Below are 14,469 nucleotides of genomic sequence, written 5' to 3' on the forward strand. Positions count from 1 at the left end.
AGAGGGGACAGCACCAAGGGGTGGGCTTCCACCCACAAACCTGGGCGTCTGGAGCTCCGGCTGCCCCGGGCTGGGCGGGGCGTTGGCTCCGGGTCCCCTTGGCAGAGATGCTGGGAGTTAGGACAGACGCGGCTTCCTGCAGGGACCGAGGCCGCACCAGGGATGCTGTCACCCACGGGGGGCAAGGCCACGGGGCAGGGGCAGGGTGGCCGCACAGGCAGGCTAGGAGCCACCTTCCCCGAGCCGTGGCCTCTCGCCGGGACCTTCAATCCCCCACAAAACTGAGGCAGCGACGCCACGGACCAGGGACGCTTCCGAGCCGCTGGGACTATAAAGAGCCCTCCGACAAGCGTCTCCGTGCTAACGGGCAGCCCATCTTCGTGCTGCCTTAAGTGAGGCTGGCAGCTTCAGACGTTCTATTTAAATTTCAGCTCTGAAAAGCGGGGAAGCCCAGCCAGGATCTTCTATTAGAGCGAGGGGGGGAGTGAGGGGGGAGCGAGGGGGGGAGCGGGGGGTGGGCGGGGGCATTTGCATGACACTCAGCAGAGACAGCCTGTGCAGCAGGCTCTGACCAAGCTTGCCCGAGCTCTTAGGAACCATCTCACTCCGATTCCCTCCACGAATCGCTTCTGTTCCTCGAGCTGACACGCACTCAGCGCGCTCACCTGAGCGTGTGACGGCAGCTGTGAGCTGTGAGCTGGGGGTGGGGGTTTGGTGCGGTGCACAGCGCCTGGGCGGCCCGGGCCAGTGTGTGGGGGAGGCAGGCCCTCGGGCGGAGGCCGGGACCTGCTCAGGCCCAGCGAGAGGCCCTCGGAGGGACAGGGTCCGTCCCAGGGACCCAGCGCCCGAAGGGCCCTGGAAACGCCCAGCCCACCGCCTCCCCTGGTCTGTGTGACGGAGACCGGGCCCCGAGCCCGGGGACCAGGGGCGGGGGGTGCGCAGACGGAAGTTACAGGGGGGACAGCAGTGGCAGGGCCCATGTGGGGAGCCGGGTGAGGAGGCAGCGGTGATGAAGCCGAACGCCGTCACCCAGCTTTCAGCAGAGGTGCTCAGAGCTTGACCACTGCACTGAGGGACCGTGCTGTGGGTCCGAGCGTCACCTCGCCTTCACACGTGGGGCCGTTGTGAAGGGGGCCTGCCTGTCAGAGTCTGTGGGAGTGGACACGGCCCCCTCCGTGCCGGGAGGCCAGGGTGAGACCTCGGGGCGGCTCCCACGAAGGCTCCGTGGGAAATGGAGGAGGGCAGGGCGGCGGGCTCGGGCACAGCGAGGCCGGGGTGATGGCACACTCGGGCGGGGCCGACCTCGCACGACCTCGCACGCCTGTGACAGCCACGCCTGCCTTGGAGCACAGCGCGCCCTGCCTGCCGGGAGGGGCTGCCGGAGCGGGTGAGAGAGCCTGGACGCACACAGGCTGCGGGAGGTGCAGGTGCCACGCCTGCGTCCCCCATCCCTGCGACGGCACAAGAAACCTGCCCCCCAGGACCGAGTGAATGTGGTGGGGACACACAGGTGGGAGGAAGGGTCACAAAAGGCGTGTGCGTGTGTGTGTGTGTGTGTGCATGGAGGTTATGTGTGTGTGTGTGTATGGAGGTTGTGTGTGTATGTGCCTGTGCGTGTATGGTGGTTGTGTGTGTGTGCCTGTGTGTGCGTGTGTGTGTGTGTGCATGGAGGTTGTGTGTGTGTGTGCACGCGTACCTGTGTGTGTATGGAGGTTGTGTGTGTGTGTGTGCCTATGTGTGTATATGGAGGTTGTGTGTGTATGTGCACCTGTGTGTGTGTATGGAGGTTGTGTGTGTGTGTGCCTGTGTGTGTGTATAGAGATTGTGTGTGTGTGTGTGCCTGTGTGTGTATGGAGGTTGTGTGTGTGTGCCTGTGTGTGTATGGAGGTTTTGTGTGTGTGTGCCTGTGTGTGTATGGAGGTTTTGTGTGTGTGTGCCTGTGTGTGTATGGAGGTTGTGTGTGTATGTGCCTGTGTGTGTATGGAGGTTGTGTGTGTATGTGCCTGTGTGTATAGTGGTTGTGTCTGTGTGTGCACCTGTGTGTATGTATGGAGGTTATTTGTGTGGGTGTGTGCCTGTGTGTGTATATGATGGTTGTGTGTCCATGTGTGTGCCTGTGTGTGTGTGTATGGAGGTGTGTGTGGGTCTGTGTGTGTGTGTGTGCGTGCACACCTGGGGCAGCGGGAGGTATAAGGAATGGACCTGGATCCTCAGTGGGGGTGAAAGCCGTGTCCTCAGGCTGCGAGGGGGACCCGCTCAGGCCCCGGCTCCTGGTGGCTGCCCGCATCCTCCGCGCCCCCGGCCTGTAGACCCCTCCCCCTCTGCTCCGCCTCCGCCCCGTGTGCGCGTCTGTGTCCAAATCTGCCCTTTGACAAGGTCCCCGTCACGTGGGACGAGGGTCCCCCAACCGCAGGGTGACCTCATCGTAACCCAGCCAATGGCATCTGCAGAGGCCTATTTCCAATGAAGCTCAGACTCGGAGGCCTGGGGGTCAGACCCCGTGTGGATTGGAGGGGTCCGTGACTCCATTCCCCGCCACCAGCTCCGGGGGCCAGGCAAGCGGGAGGCTCAGGAACGAGGCAGAGCGGGAGGCAGATCCGCGCCCTCACGCCCCTCCGGTCCTGCCGCCGCCTCCCGGCCCCGCTCCCCGGCTCTGCCCAGGGAGTCCCGGGAGGACGGAGCGAGGGTGCCCGGCGGGCTGCGGGGTGCGCCCTGCGCCAGGCCAGTCCCTGCCCTCCCCCTCGGGCAGCCTCGGTCCCCCCCTCCCCGCACCTAGCAGCCGTGTACAGAGGAGACAGGGCCACGTGCCTGCAGGTCCGCCTCCCGGTCTCCAGGCAGGTCCCGCCGGCACCCCCGGTCCCTGTGCCATCCCCCAAGCCTGACTCCGCTCTGTCTCAGCCCCTGAGTCCCCGTGGGCTGCGCCATCGCGTGCTGCTCACCCCTCTGCGGCCCGGGGCCTGGAGGGTGGGCCTGCGGATCCCAGTTCCCCAGGGCGGGTTTCTGGAAGGTTCCCCACCACGCGGGCTCACACAGGCTCTCCACGCTTCTGCACGGAGGCCATAGCCGCTGCCGAATTCTCCATCCCGCCTGTCCCCTCCCCTTTCAATGCCCGTCCCGGTCTAGCCTCGCCCCTGGACGCCTGGGTCGGCTGGGGACCCAAACTCCAGTCCCCGGGCCCCCTTGGAGGTCAGGGAGGCGGCCGCCCGTGGCCGCGCTGGTGAGCTCCGGGGTGGCCTCCGACGGCGACCGAGGGAGCACCTCATGGCCCTGGGGCTCCTGCCCTGCTCTCCTTGGTTAGAGCAGCACCCCGCCTGCGCCCCCCCCCCCCCGTCCCCCGGGACACGCCCCGCACCGAGGCAGGTGGCCTCCGCAGCGGCGCCCCGCGCACGGCCAGGACCAGCGGGAGCCTGTTCCGTGAGGGCGGCCTAACGGTGTCCCAGCACCGGCTCCGGTAACGACACCCCTTTTCCTCACCCACTTACTGAAAAAGGAAGAAAAGGACGCCCCTTAAAACTCCGAGAGTTGAAGGGAATTGGTCAAAGGCCATTACCCGCAGACGTGTCTCAGGCACAGCCCTCGGTCCCCCCAGAAAGCTGCCCCATGCACACTTCTGCTCAGCATCACCCTCAGGCGGATTCAAGGGGGACGGGGATTTGCACAGGGAGCCCAGCTGGGGTTTCCATAGCGACGGGCTTCCTGGGAGAAGCAGAGGGTGGGCTCCGGCCTCACTTTCAGGGTCCGCCCAAAACGCTGCAGGTGAGCGATGCCTGGGGGTGAGGGGGGGGGCGCTGCCCTCCCTGCGCAGCTCGGGTGTGGCCCGGCGAGCGCCCATTACAAAAGAAAGGTGTTTGTAGTTAGAGCTTGAACCAAGCAAGGAAAAAGGGAAGAGGAGGAGGAGGAGGAGGAGGAGGAGGAGGGGGAGGAGGAGGAGGGGGAGGAAGGGGAGGAGGAGGAGGGGGAGGAGGAGGAGGAGGGGGAGGAGGAGGGAGAGGAGGAGGAGGGGGAGGAGGAGGAGGGGGAGGAGGAGGAGGAGGAGGAGGAGGAAGAAGAGGGAGAGGGGGAGGAGGAGGAGGGGGGAGGAAAGGAGGGGGAGGAGGAGAGGAGGGGGAGGAGGGAGAGGAGGAGGAGGGAGAGGGGGAGGAGGGAGAGGAGGAAGGGGAGGGAGAGGGGGAGGAGGGAGAGGAGGAGGAGGGGGGAGAGGAGGAGGAGGAGGGGGAAGAGGAGGGCGGAGAGGAGGAGGGGGAGGAGGAGGAGGAGGGGGAGGAGGAGGGAGAGGAGCCCACTCAGGTCCCAGCCGGGCCCTGACTGTCACCTCCCTGCTGGGGAAACCGGTTCACACCCTCAGCGCCAAGCCAGAAGCGGCGGTGGAAGCCCTTGTGCAGAACAGACTCCCAGGAGGGGACAGGCTCTGCGGGAGTCAGCACAGCGGGCTCAGGGCGTGGGGAGTCCTGAGCACCCGGCTGTGTCTGTCACTGGGTGGCACGTGGCGAGCCTGCCCTCCCAGCCCGTCTGCGCAGTTCTCACGCACGGACGAGTGCGCGTCATCATCCGTTTCTTTTTTTTTAAAATACATTTTTATTAATTTCAGAGAGGAAGGGAGAGGGAGAGAGAGACAGGAACAGCAATGATGCGAGAGAACCATGGACCAGCAGCCTCCTGCACGCCCCCCCCTGGGGACCTAGCCCCCAACTCGGGCATCTGCCTCCACCGGGAATCGAACCCTGACCTCCCGGTTCATAGGTCGATGCTCAACCCCGGAGCCCCACCGGCCGGACTCGTCATCAGCTTCTTAACCCGGCGCAAGCGCAGAGGAGCCGCGAGCAGCGCGAGCCTCTGGAGCCGGTGGAATGTCACGCCCTGAGCGGGCGCACCTCCGCGCCGTGGGCCAACCCGAGCATCCACGAGGCACGAAGGCGGAGCGGCGAGTGGTCCCAGCATCCTCTCCGCCCGGTGACAGCCGCAGGGACGGGACGGCCGCAGCGAACGCCCGCCGGGCTCTCGCTGTGTGCCACGGGCTGCCCCGAGCGCTCGGTCGGTGCCAACCGCCGGAGCCCCATATCGACCCTAGGCAGGAGGTGCCCCAGCGATAGGGGACACCCTGGGAGGCCTCGTGACTTTCCCAAGGCCACAGAGCAGGGGTGGGGACCCCAGGGGTCATGGAGAGTTGGAGCTCCTGACCTCACTCCCTCGCCGGTGTCCCCCAAAGGCCATGGAATCGGTGACTGGCAGGATTGCGGAGGCTTCAGAGATGACAGCTGGGTCTTCCGGTTCATCTCAGCGTGAGAGGCGGAGAGGCTGGGGGGCTGGGGAGCTGGGGGGCTCACCCCGCCCGCCACCATCAAGAGGCCTGCAGCTCCTGGCTGGAGCTGACGGAGGAGCAGCGGAGCTCAGAGAGAGGAATGCCAAGAGCAACGTTTGCGTCTGTCTTGGTTAGAATTCTGCCTGAAGCTGAAAGCCTTCCAGGATGCTCCGTCGCGTGAGCCAATAAATTTTATTTTTTGCTTAAGACAGTTTCTATCGAGTTTTGTCACTTTCCATCGAAAGGATCTTCACGGATTCAATATTCTCTCATTTTTCACAACTTACAGATGATGTGAAATCTAAAGATGAAGTTGTCTTTTCATCGCGTTCGAGGCTGAAAACACAGAAAAGCGGGACAAGATGCTCGGCCTCGTGCGGCTCCCTTTCTGCCTGCGGTCAGGCGGGCCGCCCTGCCTTCAGCCCCAGGCCTGGTGCTACGCCTCTGCCTCTGATATGAACTTTGGCTTCCCCCCGACCCTCAACCTAGGCGGGAGGCGGGCTGCCGCTCCACGTGCTGTCTGCCCTTGTCAAAATCTACCGCCTCCCGCACCGCCGTGCGGCCGGCCCGCAGAGACATTGTACTTCGATCCATTTTAAAATGTCAGACGTGGATGTCAGCAGGAGCCTGGACAAGACACGGGTGAAAATAGGCACCAAGAATAAATACCAACGTGTATTCTTTAAGACCGCGGGCATCGTGCTTGGAGACTAGCCTCTTCGACTGGAAGAGAAAATGAGGGGGCGCAGGCGGGGAGCGAGCCCCACCTGCCACAGCCAAATGCCCAGCACGGGCTGTTTCCCGGTCCTCATTGCCGATCGGCTCCTCACAACACGAGACTCCTCCCAACGGTTTCCGCCACAGCTGATGGATGAGCTCAGAATGTCCCCCCATTATCAGCACGGAGGAGTTGGTCGGCATGTTAACATTTCATCTCCTTTCAGCCTCCGCTAAATCACTTTTGTTTTAATTCATTGATTTAAATTAGAGATGGTCTCCCTCCAACAAGTCCCAGTTTTACAGGGAAAAAAAAAAAATGGCTTGAAACGTTATTTATCGTCATGTCAATGAAGTCTAGCTCATTAGGCATAACCGCCGTGGTTTGGACTGGCTGAACGAAGCCACTCGAGTACCGCCATGAGGCTTACGGCTTTGGAAGAGTTCTGAGGAGGGAGCAGAGGGAAGGGGGAGGGACATGGGGCCTGAGAGACCCGGCCTGCCGCCCAGGACCAGCTGTTTGTGATGGGGTCGTTTCGTCTCGTCCTCTGGCCCTGCCCGTGAGGGGACACAGTCTTAGCACGGGGTGATCTTAGCAGCGGTGACAATAAAAGCAACGCTAACGGAAAGCAATGGTCACCAGCACCCGTTCTGCCTGCCCGCTCTGCACGCCAGGCACTGTCGGGCGCTTCGCCCATCGCGTCCCATTTAGAACTCCCAACACATTTGGGCTGCTCACTGCGGAGGAAGGGGAAGCACGGGGAGAGGCCGCCGCTCCGTCCGAATCCCACAGCCCGTGAGTGACAGCCAGGACTGCAACCTGCATTCGCTTTCCCACACCTGCCCTGCGGACGTCTCTGCCCAGGGGACGAGGCCGGAGTTCAAGGCCAGCCACAGAGGTAGGGCCTGGCTCTGAGGCGGTGGGCACGTCCCTCGACCCGAGTGTCAGCCACCTCGTCCGTAAAGCACAGTGGGTGCTGTCTCGTGGGTGGTGTGAGCCCTGGGAGCTGGTGTATCTGGAAGGGTCTTGTGTGAGATGAACGCTCAAGACCCGTGAACATGGCACAGGGGTGGGCACACCCGGGTTAAATTACAGGCCATCAATTTCTAAAAGAGAAACCATAAGTAAGGACATGGAATAAGAAGAAGAAAAGTGATACAAGTAAATCCTATCTAATAAGGAGGGAATATGCTAATTGACCCTCACGCTGTTGCAAAGATGGCAGTGCCCACAGCCAATAAGGAGGGAATATGATAATTGACCCTCACGCCATCGCAAAGATGGCAGTGCCCACAGCCAATAAGAAGGGAATATGATAATTGACCCTCATGCCATCACAAAGATGGCAGTGTCCACAGCCAATAAGAAGGGAATATGATAATTGACCCTCACGCCATCGCAAAGATGGCAGTGCCCACAGCCAATAAGGAGGGAATATGATAATTGACTGCCCCACCCTCAAAGATGGTGGTGCCCACAGCCACAAGGTGGCGGCACCCAGTCCCCTCAGCCCCACCGGGGCAGCAGGTGTGCAGCAAGCCTCAGATGTCGGCTGCCCAGACACCCTGCCCCAACCCGAGGCGCAGGTAACCAGGGCCGGCCGAGGCTTGCACTGCCAGCAGTGGCAGCAGCAGAGGTGTGATGGGGTGTCACCTTCCCCTGATTGCCGGGTCACCTCCCATCCCTGAGGGCTCCCGGACTGTGGGAGGGGGCAAGCAGGGCTGAGGGACCCCCCTCCAGTGCATGGATTTTCATGCACCGGGCCTCTAGTAATATAATAATTAATAAACAAATAATGGTACAAGAATACACTCTGTGTGTTGTATGCTCATGACTGTAAACCTACATTTGGCCACCCCTGTAGGATGTGACGGAAGATGGCTCCTGTGAGCAGGTCACTTTAGGGTGCAAAGGTGAGGGGACTCTGCAGGTGCAGCGGGGGTCCCTCACCTGTTGGCTTTGAGTTCATCAAAAGGGAGAGTCTCCTGGGGGATCTGGGTTATACATGATAGAAAAAATAGATAGATAGATAGATGATAGATAGATGGTAGATAGATATAGATGATAGATAGATGGTAGATAGATGGTAGATAGATATAGATGATAGATAGATAGATGATAGATGATAGATAGGCATAGATAGGTAGATGATAGGTAGATGATAGATAGATAGATAGATAGATAGATAGATAGATAGATGATAGATAGATAGATAGATAGATAGATAGATAGATATGATAGATACCAGTTTTGCCGGTTACTAATGCAAATTTTGTAATCAAAGAAAACATGATAATTTCAAGAGAAACATCAAAAGTGCTTTATTCAAAGTAATGTCCATTGCTAGCTACACATTTCCCCATCTTTCAGGTAATTTGTGGATACCATCCCAATAGAACTTTTCTTGTTTTGAAGCAAACCATTCAGAGTCCCAATGTTCCACTTCTTCGTATGTTTTGAAGTGCTGCTCAGAAAGTGCGTGTGCCATCGATCGGAACAAGTGGTCATCTGAAGGAGCAAGGTCTGGTGAATACGGTGGGTGGGTTAATACTTCCCAGGCAAGATCTTTTAACGTATTTTTAACTTGTTTTGAAGTGTGTGATGGTGCGTTATCATGAAGCAAAATTACTTTGCCGTGTCTTCTGGCCCATTCTGGTCATTTTACGATCAAAGCGTGGCTCAAATTGACCTGGACATTCTTTGTCTTTCACATCAAAACCATCACTTTTAAAGCATTCAAACCAGCATTCACAACTATCTTGAGATGGAGCATGTTCACCATAAGCTTCCCGAAGTATATGATAACTTTCAGCAGCACTTTTCCTCAAAATAAAGTAATGAATTAAAACTTCCCACAAATGCTCTTTTTTTTTTTTTTGGCGTGAAATTCCAAATTTTTAAGCGTAAAAATATCTATGATGTTAACACCTTCAGAAAATTTGACATATGAAGTTTTGAAGCTTGTTGTCAATACAACAAAATAGCATACATATGAAATTACATATATATCAACATGCGTAACTCCATCTATTGAAAAAAATCCGCATTATTAATCGGTACGATAGATAGATAGATAGATAGATAGATAGATAGATAGATGACAGATTGACTGATAATACGGGCATAGACACTTTAATCTTCAGCTCTGAGCCAGCCCGCTGAGCGGTGAATTAGACTGTGTGTGGGTTAGTGGGTGCAAAGGAGCTGGGCCCTCTGCCTTGGGTCCCCCAGGCTGAAATCAGGGTGTCAGCTGGGCTGTGGCCCCCCCGGGCTCAGGTTTCTCTTCCACGCTCACTGGCTGTGAAATCCTGTTTCTTGCGACTGTAGGTCTGAGGCCCTCGGCTCCCAGAGGCCCCCGTGACCCCTCACTCCACGGCCCTCCCAGGCCAGCCGGGGCCTCTGCGGCTCTTCCTCTGGTTGAAGGGGTCGCCTGCCGAGGTCAGGCCCATCGAAAAAAACCTCCCTGGGGGACTCCAAGCGGGCTGGTTTGGACCTCGATGACATCGGCGCAGCCCCTTCAGCCCTGTCCTGTCTCATAACCTGGTCACCCCAGGACTGACACCTCCTTGGTTAGGACTTTCCCACGCACATGAAGCCCCGCCCCTCCGGGAGGGAAGGGCGAAATGAATTGACTATTACTTTTCAGAGGAGCGACCATCTGGAGGCCCGGCGGGTGGGTGGCAGTGAGCCAGCAGTGAGGGCAGAGGAGGAAGGGGTGCACGGTGGCCGGCACGCTCCAGCCGAGGACAGCTCAGCTCAGTCCTGCTGGGACGGAGCACCCCAACTCCCTCTCCCCCCGCTTTATACCTTCTGCGAGTTCACAAAACGCCCTGCTCGGGGACCCCGGGCCCACCCGCCACCTCCTGCCCTGCACTCTTGCTGCCGATTTAAAAGGGCAGAGACCGCCCTGGCCAGTGTGGCTCAGTGGATAGAGTGTCAGCCTGCAGACTGAAGGGTCCCGGGTTCGATTCCAGTCAAGGGCACATGCCCGGATTGCGGGCTCGATCCCCAGTGGGGGGCGTGCCGGAGGCAGCTGATCAATGATTCTCTCTCATCATGGATGTTTCTATCTCTCTCTCCCTCTCCCTTCATCTCTGAAATCAATAAATATTTTTTTTAAAAAAAACATATAAAAGGGCAGGGCCTGGTTTGAGCTGGCTCAGGGCACCTCCGTGTCCGGGACCCCGCTGAGGTCAGGGGATGTCAGCACCAGAGTCACCGTCCCGTCCCTGCCAGCCCACGCCAGCCCCCCAGGAGCCAGCCGGCCGTGGAGACTGAAAAGGCTAACGAGCCCCATCCACCCCGACCCGGCCACTTCCATCTTCTTTCTCTGCTGCAGCTTGAAAAGCCAGGCTCCCAGTTTGTGGGAGGGGGAGGGCCTGGGCCAGCGACGAAGGCGGCCTTTCGGGGTCCATTGAGAGGACACCTCTCCTCCATTAGCAGGGGGCGGAGCTGTCGGGGGTCCAGTCCTCACCGGACCGGAGTGCTTGGCTTGAAACCACGCAAAGGCCCTGCACAGAACAGGCTCACTTCGTTGGACGGGGCCGTTCTGGTGCGAGCCGACCTCGCTGGAAGGCAGCTGGCTCCCTGGGCTCTGGGTCTGTGCACCGAGTGTCCGCGTGCCCTAACCCTCGGCTCCGGAGGGCGCGGGGGGCGGGGGGGCTCATCCCGACCAATGGCCTCGCCGCCAGCTGGTCCATAACATTCGCTCCTTCCTGGGCGCCCACCTCCATGCCAGGCGGCGGCCCTGGGTCCGAGCGGAGGGGGTCTGAGCTGAACTAACGCGGCTCCACCCCCCGAGCACGAGACAGTGGTCCATGTTCAGAGAGGGCTTGAAACGGGACCGCTGCGACGGTCACGTACACGGTGCGCACAGAGAGCCACGTCTGCACCCCTGTGGCCCACACACACGTGTGCACGGTGCACACAGAGAGCCATGTCTGCGCCCCTGTGGCCCACACACACGTGTGCACGGTGCACACAGAGAGCCATGCCTGCACCCCTGTGGCCCACACACACGTGTGCACGGAGCGCACAGAGAGCCACGTCTGCACCCCTGTGGCCCACACACACGTGTGCACGGTGCACACAGAGAACCACGTCTGCGCCCCTGTGGCCCACACACACGTGTGCACGGTGTGCACAGAGAGCCACGTCTGCGCCCTGTGGCCCACACACACACACACACACGTGTGCACGGTGCACACAGAGAACCACGTCTGCGCCCTGTGGCCCACACACACGTGTGCACGGAGCGCACAGAGAGCCATATCTGCGCCCCTGTGGCCCACACACACGTGTGCACGGAGCGCACAGAGAGCCATATCTGCGCCCCTGTGGCCCACACACACGTGTGCACGGAGCGCACAGAGAGCCACGTCTGCGCCCCTGTGGCCCACACACACGTGTGCACGGAGCGCACAGAGAGCCACGTCTGCACCCCTGTGGCCCACACACACGTGTGCACGGGCTGCAGATACGTCCCCGCTCTCCGTCCAGACCACCCGCTTCAGGGACTGACGTTACAGGCACCTCAGCTGCTGCCTGGAGCCCAGACTGCGGCTTCCCCAGGAGGGAAACCATGAGCCCAGCAAACACGCCGCCTGCCGCCTGCCCCCTCCCCTCTCTTCTTCCTTTCCTTTTCCTTTTTTCTTTAACCCTCACCCGAGGACATTTTTCCATTGGTTTTTAGGGAGAGTAGAAGAGAGAGGGAAAGACAGAGAGAAACATCGATGTGAGAGGAACACATCCATTGGTTGCCTCCTGCATGTGCCCCGACCAGGGCCGGGGCCGGGGAGGAGCCTGCAACCGAGGTACGTGCCCTTGACCGGAATCGAACCAGGGACCCTTGGTTCTGCAGGCTGATGCTCTAACCACTGAGCCAAACCGGCTAGGGCCTCTCTCTTCTTTCTTTGTTCCTCCCTCCCTCTCTCCCTTTCTCCCTTCTCTCTCCCTGCCTTTTCTCTCCCTCCTTCCCTCTCTTTCTTCCTGCTCTACCTGTAACAGTCAGAATGGTCTAGGTCAGTGGTCGGCAAACTCATTAGCCAACAGAGCCAAATATCAACATTACAACGATTGAAATTTCTTTTGAGAGCCAAATTTTTTTAAACTTAAACTATATAGGTAGGTACATTGCTATTAACTTAATTAGGGTACTCCTAATTTTGTGGAAGAGCCACACTCAAAGGGCCGAAGAGCCGCATGTGGCTCGCGAGCCGCAGTTTGCCGACCGGGCGTCTAGGTTATGCTGCTGTGACAGATAGCCCAGAATCTCAGTGGCTCGGCATCACAGATGCTGCCCCTCATTCACTGCAGGTTGGTGAGGGTCTCTGGTCACTGTCCTCCTCCAATGAAGCTGATGTGGCCCTGCCCTGGCCCAGCCCCCTGTCAGGGAAGCCAATCAGGGGCCCCGGTGAGGCACAGGCGATGCGGGAGTGTCTGTCCACCTGGAGTTGGTGCTTAAGTCCCTGCCCACACTGCACTGGGCAAAGCCAGGCCCAAGGCCACCCTGACCGAAGGGACTGGGGACCCGTGGTCCGAGCACACACGGGAAGGAGAACCAGAAGTATCTGGAGGATCTGAGGGCGCCGTGACCAAGCCCCACAGGGCGGGCCGGGCGGCGAAAACAATGGGTCTGTGGCTCGCAGTCCTGGAGCCGGGAGTCCCACCGGCTGCGTCCCCTCCACCTCTGCTTCCTCGTCACGTGGCTCCTCCCTCTGCGTGTCTGGGTCCTTGTCACCTACACAGTCCCACAAGGCTCTGCGCTTAGGAGGGTGTTTGGTTATTTTACAACTAGAGGCTCAATGCACGAAAATTCGTGCAAGTGTAGGCCTTCCTTCCCCAGCTGCCGGCACCGCTTCCCTCCAGCACCCGGGACCCAGGCTGCTTCCCTCTGGCCCCAGCTTCGTCAGGAAGGACGTCCGCTCTAATTAGCATATTACCCTTTTATTATTATAGATTCTTAATAATTCACGAACAGGGAGCCCACCTTTTCCTTCTTCCCGAGCCCTGCACACTGTGAGGCCAGTCCTGCTCCCCCAATCTCCCCCAGAAGATGGGCTTCTCCAGGGCGGGGCCTGGCCACCTCCTTCCTCGTTTCCCAATTTGTGGGTCGGAGCCGGTGTGAGGAGGGCCCTGGAGGAGGGGCCATGCAGCCAAAGACCCCGTCTCCCCAGCAGTCCCCAAGGACAGGTGTCTGACGGCCGGGCCGGGGGAGAGGTCACCGCAGGCGCACCTGGGAGGCACCCGCTCCTTTCTTTGTTATCATGTCTCATGGTGGGACAGGCGGCTCGCCTGCAGCTGAGCCTCGGGACCCGGCGCTCTGGTCGCATCTCATCCTCGGGACAGCCTGCAGGTTATGTCCCCAAGTTACAGATGGAGACACTGAGGCTCAGAAAGCCACCCCCATCCCCGGGTCAAGCAGCCGGCCGCTGGGTCGGCACACCGTCCCCTGGGCTGCAGGACCCCCCGTTCCCTCAAGGCCACGATGCCACGGGTCCCCACACGGTCGCCGCTGACACGTGAGGAGGCCACGTTCATGCAGCGTTAGACAAAACCGCTCTCACAGGGCACGTGTCAGGATGTGTCCAAGAAACAAAATAATGGGACAATTAGGAGAGGAAATGGAAGATTCCAGAATCCTGGACAGCACTAAGAGGGATGCATGAGAACCAATTATGCCAGACATTCTTTATTGCTTCTTTCCTCCCACCAGGATTTAAAAACAAACCAGATGACTAGACGGTGGTGGTGTTATATATTTAAACTCGTAAAGCGTCTGCCAGCTTTACGGGCGGAATTATTTAGATCGGCCGGGCCTGGAATCTCATCACCGAGGTGAAAGGCTGCTTCCCGCCTGCGCACAGGGCCGGTGCGTGGCTGGGAGAGCGTCTGGAGACCAGTGCTCTGGTTCTAATTGGCTTCTCCGCCAATACCCAGAATAGGCAAATGGTTCTGTGGTGTAAGAACCACACACCATTGCAGCAACTACCACATCAGCACCAACTACCACATCAGCACCGACTACCAACCACATCAGCACCAACTACCACATCAGCACCGACTACCACATCAGCTACCAACAGCACAGACACCAACCCCACAGCTCCAGCAGGAACCACCACCACCCCAGAACAGCCACAGCCATCACCAACAGCATTGGAACAAGCACCCAACACCAACACCAACTCCCAACACCAACAACTGCACCACCCAGGATTGTCATGACCACCACCGCCCCAGCAACAGTAACATCAGCCACTGCCCTGAGGACAACCAAACCCTGACCACACCGTGAGGATGACTGCAACAACAGCACCACCAACCACTGACCACACTGTGAGGATGGCTGCAACAACAGCACCACCAACCACCGACCACACCGTTATAATGACTGCAACAACAGCACCACCAACCACTGACCGCACCGTTATAATGACTGCAACAACAGCAC

At 59.1% G+C, this 14,469-nt stretch overlaps 1 protein-coding gene across 1 annotated transcript in view; it reads left to right on the forward strand.

Moving 5' to 3' along the window:
* The window catches only part of LOC308242658 (uncharacterized protein), a gene marked incomplete at both ends in the record, with an annotated part of 479,931 nt that overhangs the window by 27,786 nt on the left and 437,676 nt on the right, over window positions 1–14,469 (forward strand). The window contains one exon of the mRNA XM_080657076.1: window positions 3,883–4,028. Within this exon, the coding sequence (XP_080513202.1) occupies window positions 3,883–4,028 (146 nt within the window). The remainder of the gene's footprint in view (window positions 1–3,882; window positions 4,029–14,469) is intronic.

The sequence above is a fragment of the Plecotus auritus genome, assembly GCF_963455305.1.
Source record: "Plecotus auritus genome assembly, chromosome: 2".
Classification (NCBI taxonomy): domain Eukaryota; kingdom Metazoa; phylum Chordata; class Mammalia; order Chiroptera; family Vespertilionidae; genus Plecotus; species Plecotus auritus.